General features: G+C 44.3%; 1 protein-coding gene across 2 annotated transcripts in view; it reads left to right on the forward strand.

The window, feature by feature from the left end:
- The window catches only part of adcy8 (adenylate cyclase 8 (brain)), a 57,296-nt gene that overhangs the window by 24,578 nt on the left and 22,532 nt on the right, over positions 1–10,186 (forward strand). The window contains exons 5-8 of one of the 2 annotated variants that reach the window (XM_020617688.1): positions 475–602; positions 3,336–3,494; positions 5,221–5,491; positions 9,944–10,141. In XM_020617688.1, coding sequence (XP_020473344.1) covers positions 475–602; positions 3,336–3,494; positions 5,221–5,491; positions 9,944–10,141 — 756 coding nt within the window. The remainder of the gene's footprint in view (positions 1–474; positions 603–3,335; positions 3,495–5,220; positions 5,492–9,943; positions 10,142–10,186) is intronic. The other variant, XM_020617689.1, reaches the window with a different exon arrangement.

A 10,186-nucleotide genomic window follows, 5' to 3' on the forward strand; every position in this document is an offset into this window, starting at 1 on the left:
CCTGCTGAAGTCTCGTTACTCCCGATTCTGCCACTGGGATCCACTGTAACTGACATGAGTTCACATGAACCAGTGTTTGTTCTGTTGCTAAAAGTTCCATATTTGAGCATCGTGACCAGATCCAAACTTGCTTTCCTGGTCTTATAGAAAACCAGACCTGACTGTGTTTTGTTGGAGTCCATCTGTGTGCTCTTTGAGCTGCCAAAACTCACGAAAGCTTAATAAAGCTCCTCCTGCAGCCAAATTAACATTGTACTCAGAACAACAGGGCGACTCTACGTTCACTCTGTTGGCCTGAAGAGTGTTTCAGGCTGTCATGCTTGGCTGCTCAGGATTTCACAGCCAGCGGGTTCAAGCAGAACCAAGATGAAGTGGAAGTTTTTTTTTGTTTTGCCAACTGGATTTCTATTTCAGATCACACACTAATGTTGCCACTGTGACTTCCTGAATATGCCACATGTCTGTATGTTGCAGGAGCACCACTGTCTACGAATAAAGATCCTTGGAGACTGTTACTACTGTGTGTCTGGTCTACCTGAGCCCAGGCCGGACCACGCCCACTGCTGTGTGGAGATGGGCCTCAGCATGATCAAAACCATCAGGTACTGTCGTCCTCCACGCTGTGATCAGTCACACAGCCCTGACTGTCCATGTCAGGCTGTTCAGAGCAGATTGTTGTTCTTTCTCCTTGCAGACAAAAGTCCATTAACCTGTTTAACCTTAAGGTTTTTTTTTTGGCTCTGTTTCACTCCTTTTAGTATAGCCTCATGCTTTTATGTCATGTCTCAAGTGTGGGGTGCACTCAAATAGCAGACTCTGGCCACGGGATAATTCTTATAGCTTTAATATAAAACTAAGGAACAAGAGACCAAAGACAGAAGTTCAACCTGATAAAGACATACAAACCAAAGGAGGTACTGTATATATGGGCTGAAGACCAGGAGACGAGCAACAGGTGAAAACAGTGAGTGGTGATACAAAAACCAGGAAATCAAACCAAAATAAAAGCACAAACCAGGAAGTGAGTCCAAACCATAACAGTTGTACCATGCCATTATCAGGATGGGTTACAGAACTTAGAAATACTAGTTTACATGTGAGTGGAACTATTCACATGGTAGGACGCGGACTTTCCGAGTGTGACTGACACGAGCCGTGGGGTCGTTGCTTCAGTGAGTCAGGTTGTGACTGTTATAATTGGATATGTGATGATATTTGGACAGTTAGCTCCGTTAAAAGTCTTCTGGCTACTAGCAGTTTCTGTTTGCAGTGGATGTACAGACAGTGGATTACTGCGACACTGGTGCTGTGCACTTTGATTCCTAAGCAGATCATTTAATGAACATAATGATCTTGAGAAATGCAGGTCAGACCAAATCTAAGTGTTTTCAGATTTTTTTTGGGGGGGGGGGTGTGTCCCAGTCGCCTCCTTGAGCTGTGTCACAGCCACTGTTGCACCAGCTCTGTGCTGTGTTGATAGGAGCCTGAATCAATGGCCAGACTACAATGACCAACCTCCCATTGTCTTTGCTGCCCTGGCAGCACCTGTCCCTGTCACCTCCTGCCCTATCTTTACCTCACACCTCTCCCTCTGCGCCCCCCTTCCATTCTCCACCACCGGCCTCGGGAGGGGTGCATCTCAGTCCGTGTGCACACATTTCCAACACGCCACAGATTTCTCTGCATGAATGGGGAGAGGAGAGTGTCAGTGTTTAGGGAAGATACAAGCAAAGCAGAGCTAGTCTTCCTGGATTTTTGTGGCAGGGTTTTGTTCTGATTCCTGACACACAACTGACTGTGTGGACGCAAAAACAAAGCCTCCACACACAGTCGCTCTGCAGGTAATTCTGACAAGGCTCACACAGACCCTGGCGTTTCTGCCTTTAAACCTCGAGGTGTTTACATTTTGATCTTCTTTGTCACTGCGTCATTTTGGCCCCGTCACATCACTTTCACCATGAGCGCGAGGGAGGAGAGGGCTGATGTTCGGAGGCAAACCAGGGATTAGAGACGGATAAGCTGTTGGAAATGTGCCTTATAATAAGTCAACGTGGTGAGTTGAGCACAGGCAGCAACAGAAGATATCGGATGAGTCACATTATGTGTCCTGCTGTGGAACAGATTACCCACATGTCCTTTACTTGTGACTGCAATGATTCTTTAGATCATGGTCAGAAGACCTTTACTGAGAAACAGAGAGCAAACGCACAAAAATGTGCACAGATGCTCAGGTAATGGACAAACTACGTAGATCCAGCCGTCAGTTCAATTTAATGTCAGTCGGTTTATTGCTGCAAGAGAGAGCAGCAGAGGGGTGAGGAGGAACAATCTCACCCACACGTTTTAGGCACATCTTCGATTTAGCATAAAAGAAATTCAAAAATCGACATAGGAGACTTGGCGAGTAACATCATCTCACTGTTGACTTGGCCAAGGCTGTCATCTCTCCCTAACCTAACCAAGGTACTGGGAGTCGCCAGAACTCAACATTACAGTGTGTTCAGTAGAGTGTTGTCAGACTGTCCAATGACACTGGTTCGAGGCTGTGAATGACAGAGCAGTGCCTGACATCGACAGCGGCCATGGCACGTCAGTCTCCAGGAACGCCGCTGTGTCTCTGACCTCTGACCTCCGCTGGGAGGCATTCCTTTGAGTCTGTCTGCAGCCGACCGAGTTTGAGCACCTGTCGCAAACTCCCAGGATGCCTTTCACCTTATATTCATCACTGCATTTATGAAGCATGAAATGAAAGTGGGAGACAAGAGCTGGCGTGACTGCCCAGGGTGCTCTTCACAAACCTTTGTCCTGGTTTTATTCTGCTCAGTTATAACAAAGTATGAAATGAGAAACTAAATTTATTAACAAGTGTGAGAAGTCAGTTGAGAATGTGTTTCTTCTCAACTGTGTTCACATCTTGGTGTTTGTCTGTCAGCGTTTTCCAAGTTCTGCTTCACCAAAGGTCAGTTTCATATATGTTAATTTGCTGAATTACTGCACACACACTGTATTATACACACAAAGTTACCCTGGAATATTTTAGACAAAACCGCCCTTTAACTTGAGCACAAAACTAAAAATACGCCAAAATATGCATGGTTATAATTTTACATTCATTTTGCACTAATTTCCATAAACTTGAAGAATATTTTCATAATGAAATAAAACCCTGTAAATATCAGTATTACATTTAAAAGACCATAAGTGTGTATGCGTAGGGGAGAAGTACATGTTGCCCTGTGTACTTAACCCCTAATTCCAATCATTTGTTCAGTATGTTCTAAAAATGGACACAGATGATGATGGTTACTGAACCAGGCCCACTGTGTTTCTTCCAGATATGTGCGGTCACGTACGAAACATGACATCGACATGCGTATCGGGATCCACTCTGGCTCAGTGCTGTGCGGCGTGCTGGGACTCAGAAAGTGGCAGTTTGACGTCTGGTCGTGGGACGTGGACATCGCCAACAAGCTGGAGTCTGGAGGGATCCCAGGGTGAGTGCCCTGTTTTGCAAAAGCGATCTGCATGGCCAGTGGTGGTGGCATCACTTTTCACAAACTCTTGCTCAGTGTGTTTGTGCTGATTTGTAAAATATGCCAATTTAAGGGGCAACAGGAAATGACCTTGTGCTGCAAATGGCAGCTTGTACATTACGTTTGGGTCCCAGGATTGAATGAGCTAGTTTGTCTTTGCACCTCAGACCAGCCGGCCACGCCCGTCATGTGATTCTAGTCTAATGGAAACAACAAAACAAAATACATTAACAACATGTTCAAGATATAGATAAGTACTATAGGTAAATAAATAAATGCAGTACATGCATCTTTACCATTAGCTTTTACTCCTTGAGTGTTAAGATAAGATAGATAAGATAACCCTTTGTTGTCATTGTAACACGTACAACTACATTTTTAGAGTGACCTCCAGCTGGTACAGCAATAGAAAAAAACATAACATATGAAATAAGACCATACAAAAACATAACTGCTAAAAAAAATTACTGTTGCTGATTGTTTGAGGTATTTGTGTTGTGTTTGTGGTTTGGCTCATCTGTAAATGTTTTTGGAAAAACAACATTTAGTTTTCTGTTTTAGTAAATGATTTAGTTAGTATGCAGACTAAAATACTAGTGGATAATGTCTTGGCTCAACATACTGACGCCATCGGCTCTCTATGTGTTCCTAGGATGAGGGCTGATGCGGCACATGTTTAGTAACAGAAGCTGTGGCTGCAGCTCCCGTCAGGAAATTGAAAATGCAAATTGTCTGTTGCAGCAAAAGCTTTTATGCCTTCCCAGCCCAGAAAAGCAACGCATCAATCTGTGGACACTTTAGTGGGAATTTCTTTAAAATGCGGAGAAGGCGTTGTGTTTGTTGGGGCACACAGTCGTGGGAGGTTTACTGTCATCAAACGCAATACGAGGGTTAAAGTGTTTTTTTTTCTTTAGCTGTGTTTTTCACTCGGATGTTCCTGTTTGGCCCTGAGAGGCAGGACGGGATCAGTTCCGTAGATGTCAGTTTTGTCGGACCTCGGCTGCAAAGCACTGACAGGTGAAGCTGCAATGTTTCAGAGCCAGAAGTTCCGTGATTGGCTGATGCATGGTTTCGTCTCATCCAACACAACCTGTATGAAGTGCTAGAACATACTGGTGGGCATCTCCACCACCACCATCAAAACAGAAACTGAGAGAATATCTTTTGGAAGAATGAGCCCCCACAAAAATCTCTGCTGTTGTTCTGTGGAAAAACACATTGCAGTGTGCTGCGTTTAACTTTGATCGATCATGTATCTGCACCTTGGCAGGTGCCCACACAGGTGTTGTGTTGTTTGTCAAGCTTTTGAAATGAGATGGAAACTGGAAGCCACTACCTTTGTCTATGGTAAAATAATAGGACTTATCCTGTATCTGGATTGTCTCTTAAAATATGCCACGAAATATGCTACTGTGAATATTAGTGTGGAGGTTTCAGCCTTTGTTCTACACATGAATTGAGCATCCTGCAGGTTCCAGAGACCTGCCGTCCACTACCTGCTCAGTGCCAAACAGCAGACAGACACACACTGTTCTTATCAGGACCTGCTTTGTGTTGGCTTGTTGTGGAGTTGTTCTGCTGACCTTAAAGCAAGCAATGCACCTTTAAAGTATGATTTTTCAAAGATGAAAGATAAAAGCCACTGGCCTATCATATGTATCTATCCTGTCATCATATCTTATTCCAGACGAATCCACATCTCCAAAGCTGCTCTGGACTGTTTAAATGGTGACTATGAGGTGGAGGAGGGCCACGGGAAGGCCCGCAACGACTTCCTCCGCCGCCACAACATCGAGACCTACCTTATAAAGCAGCCGGAGGAGAGTCTGCTCACCCTGCCGGAGGACATCATGAAGGAGTCGGCCAGCTCCGTTGACCGCCGGGTCAGCAGCGCCACCTTCAATGAGGCGTCCTGGAGCCCTGAGCTTCCCTTCGACAACATTGTGGGAAAGCAGAACGTAAGTCCCACCGCTGCTTGTGAGTCAAGTCGTGTTGTGCGCTTTATCACACTGGAAAATGTCTATCTTAACGACATAGTCCTGCATTCGAGGATTAAACTGTGAAAAAACAGCATATTAAAGGAGGAAATGCTGTTTGCATCACATTGTCAACCTCTTGACCAAACTGAAACAAGTAAAATACTCTCAGCCTGAAGACAGATTTTGTGCATCCTTGCTGCAGGATGAAGTGGTTTGTCAAGATGGACGTTTCTTACAGTGCACGGGAACTTGTCAGTTGTCTCGCCTGTGTGGGTAGTTCTGTCTTTTTTGTTTTTCTGGGAATGAGTGGACAGCTTTCTGTGGAGAGACTGTGTTACTGTGGTAACGTGACAGTGTGTGTCAACCTGCCTGTTTGTGAGGATGAGGAGCCTCTGATCATGTGGCCCATTTAAACAATCTTCTTCATTTGTCTCCATCTCCGTCTTGCTGTTTAATGAGATAGAGTTGCTTGTTTGCTGACTGCCTTCGTTTGGGCCGCACCAGATGTAAAATGAAAGAACCTCCTTGTAAGAAGGAAACGGTGGAACTGAAGCTTTCTGTGCTCACACTCTCGCGGTTGTGTTGATGAAAACTGCAGCGTGAAGTTGTTGTCTGGCGGCTGTTTGGTGTAGCCGCTATCTCAGGCTTCATTAACACAGGCAGTTGAGAGCACCAGTGTAGCTGCCCTGCTAACATTCCTGACAGGCATTACATCCAGCAGAATCAACATGTAAGTGATTAATTGTGTGAGCAACAATGCTCTGAGTATAGGGGTAAATACAGTGTCTCCCTCCTAAAATGGTGCCCCTGTCCCAGCATTCAACACAGTGTGACATACCTTCACGGCAGTGGTAGTACTTGTAAATGCTAAAATATTTTTGTTGTGTAAATAAACTTTATAAAAATAATAGAATAGATGTAGAGAACACCACAGAAGAGGCAGTGTGTTATTTCCATATACCACACCCCCTGTGTTATGATGCTGACAAAGTTCAGGCTGTGCAGTTCTCCGTGAAGCAGGTTAGACCCCCGGCCCGCTTTGCTTATTCACTTTCCTCGGCGACATTCCAGAAGAATGTTGGTGCCAAGCCCTCATAGCCACAAGTCATTCATATGCCCCTACAGTAGGTGGAGGTGTCTGCAGTCCCCCACACTCACACCCACAGGCGTCATCGCTCATACAGGCTCGGGGGTGGCGGGATACAGCTGCATATTCAGGCCACATTTGCATCCCCAGATGAGTTTCGGGGGAGCTGTGGCATTCTGCCCTGCTGGCGGACACCCAGCACCTTCCACCTGGCTGGGACTCGACGTTCCTCCACCAGCATAAACCAGTGACTCTCGACAACGTGCCACTTCTTGTCCAGGCTGCTGAGCTTCACAGTGTCTCTTCAAACCTCTCACTGAAGGAATTAGCTTCATATTTTATGTCAGATATGTTGGCAGGTGGTTACTGGCCATCTTAATTTAGATGTGACTCATGGATCAGAAGCTGGAGGAGTGAGGGCGTTCTTGTATGTTCAGAGATTTAGGGGTATATTTATTTTTGAGCTAATGGACGGTCGTAATCTACAACATGTCAACTGAAAACATGAAAACAGCCTTGTGCAGTTTCTCAGAGCCCATGGAACAAATATTTTTGTCCAACTAATGTTGTAAAATCCAAAAGTGTTGAGTTGTTAATGGTATAAAATGAAGAAAGTCAAAAAGAAAAGTCAGTTGGGCTGGAGTCAAATTCCTTATTTTTGACAATACCTGGCAGTAAAGTTTATGCTTATTCCTGCAGTGGAGAGACAACAGAGGAGGTCGAATTAGAGACACAGGAGCAAAGTTTAGACAGTAATAACTCCCATTAACTGCTGGTTACTGCATACAAAGAGTGGTGATTCATCTTCACATGGAGATTATTGAGACACCAGGAAGCAGGTGTGATAACTGAGGAGAAGTGTTTGGTATCTGTGGCCATCCATTACCTGACCCCCTGAGTCAGTGACATCATATTCTGTCTGTCACTGTGGTTATGGGAACTGTTGTCTGCCCAGGGTCGACTTCTACATCAGACCCTGAGGACTGATGGCTCAGAAGGACCTGGATGGCAGCTCCGTCCCTGGGATCAGACTCCTAGCCCTGTGTGGTCTCTGTGCTTTGGCTCAGTGCCTCTGTCTTTGCCTTGCTCATGCTCCACTGTGTGCCCGCTGGCTCCCATGATGCACGGCACTGTCACAGCGATTTCACCTCAAAGGAGGTCGTGTGTTTCCTCAGAAGACCCAGTTATGCAATGTCTCTGCACCAAGAAATTTAGGTCGGTAAGAAACAGGGCTCATTTTCACATCACTGTTTTGGTTTCAACTTGTGATGGAAGAGCATAACTAACAACTCAGACTCATTCTGAATGCTCCAGCCTTGAACGTTTCATTTCCCTGCCCACATTAAAGACGGGCAAACATTCTTAGCCACAGTTCACATCCAAGTATTTTTGTTTTTGCCATCAAATAAAAATGGTCCTAGTCATCAAAGTAAAATGAAGCAGCTAATTGATTACTGCATGTGACTGTAAAGCTCATTAAGCAGCAACAAACAGTTGTTGGAGAAATGAGAAAGAGAGGCAACTTTGCCGAAAAGTCTTCAACACATTTTGTACCAGGCTTCGTGGCAGTCTATCCAATAGTTGTCCAGGGGTTTCACTTGTGTCGGCCCAGGTCCTGTATTTGCCCTGAGGCATGTTTGCGGGTTACATAACTGCCTGCTTGCAATCCTCTGAAGGGCACGGTTCCAAACATGCCATGTTGCAGGGAATTATACTGTGGTGACCTTACCATAAAAGGAAGATGCAGGAGGCAGTGAGCATCATCCATGCAAAACCCTGCTGGTCCCAAAAGTATGTTCCCGGAGTTTTGTTAGATATTGGATGTGTCAGGCTGAGTTACAGAGGAATGAGTGTAGTGCACATGACGTCTGTACAGATCAGTTTGAGTACAGAATCTCTGGACATACAGATAAGGGAGTAAATAATATACAGTATATGTGACACTGACAGTGTGGAGAATATTTGTTTTATGTTTTTCTTTAAAGTGTCACAAGCAAATGTTATGTTAAAATGCTGCTGCAGTTTCTTGTAACTTGTGAGGAACTGACTGATAAACCTCAAAACTGCAGCCATTTGTAATCTCCTGGCACTGAGCAGCAGCCCTGATTGGACTTTAATCTGTCTGTAATGGTCAGTGACAGTCAGAATGGCCCTGACAGGTAAAACACATTCAGTTATTAAGATTTGTGTGAGAACATCAATTCTCTGAAGTCTCAAAATGAACATTTAATTATCTCAGTATGATGGATTTCGTGTGCCAACGTGTTGAATTAAAGCGAGATGAGGTGAGACATTTGATTAGCTGGAGTTGTTGAGAAGAGACGTATTCAATTTATCACACACATCGTCATCATGCATTTCTCTGCAGAAAGTCTGCAGGATAATTTGTTTATGTGGCTGCTTTAACTTGCAGCTAATGGTGGAGAGCTAATCCACTATAATCAACCAATTTTATCCTATAATGCATTATAAAGTTTATTTCAAAACTACTTTAAAGGTGCATTGAGTAGGATTTTCCCCACTGTAACAATGGGAAAGGACATGGTATCTTCCAGCTACCCTAACCCTAACCCTCTGGATGTGTTGGCATCTAAAGTTAACCTGTTTGTTTTGGTAGCATTAGCCACCTAGCGTGGTCAGGATTTTACCTTTGTGTCGAGTTAATATGATTTTAATTTGGGAGTAACCAACTAATGCTAGCTTCAGACCGTACACTTTGTCCCAACCAGGCATTCGTATTTCACATCGTTGCTAGGAAACAGGATGTGATGGGAGGGGCAGAGAGTGAGTATGGGTCTGTTTAGAGGCTCACTAGACCTTCTAGACTGAAGAGGCATTAGTTGGAGTAGACTTAAACATTCTGGTGGTTAAATTCATTTTTTGAGTATCCGTCAAAGATGAATGCAGTAAAACTGTTTCAGAAAGAGTTTTGTGCATTTGTCATAATATTCTGCAGCCAAACTCTTTGTTCAGCTGTGTTTGTCTTTTACTTCATGCTATATAGATTTTTTCATTTTCATCCGTTTTGTGTCCTCCTTTCCAGTCACAGCTGTGGACATGAATTGCAGCTTTGTTTCAATGCGTGCATAATTACAATCTGTCACCACTAACATAGTGCAGAGTGAACGTGCTGTGAGACAGATGCATGACTTGCTCTGACCTGTCTGTCTGATAGCAGACGTGGCATTTTTGTCGTCCCTTTTCTTCCTGGTCCCTAATTTTGATTTTCTTTTGTCTATGTAATGAATGTAACTGGGTGTCTGTTCTTCTCTTTCATTTGTAACCTGAATGAAACAAAAGGGGGACAAGCAGGTTCATTCTATGTGCATGTGCTTTCCCCCTAGACTCTGGCTGCCCTAACGAGAAATTCGATAAATCTGCTTCCAAACCATCTCGCACAAGCTTTGCATGTCCACTCTGGTCCTGAGGAAATTAACAAGCGAATAGAGAGCGCCATCGACTTACGGAGTGGCGATAAGTTGAGAAGAGAGCATATCAAGCCTTTCTCACTGATGTTTAAAGACTCCAGCCTGGAAGAGAAGGTAGCTGGAGTTTTAGACAGATAACTGTTTTTTTTTTCTTTCTCT

The sequence above is a fragment of the Monopterus albus genome, unplaced genomic scaffold (genome assembly GCF_001952655.1).
Source record: "Monopterus albus unplaced genomic scaffold, M_albus_1.0 scaffold193.1, whole genome shotgun sequence".
Classification (NCBI taxonomy): Eukaryota; Metazoa; Chordata; class Actinopteri; order Synbranchiformes; family Synbranchidae; genus Monopterus; species Monopterus albus.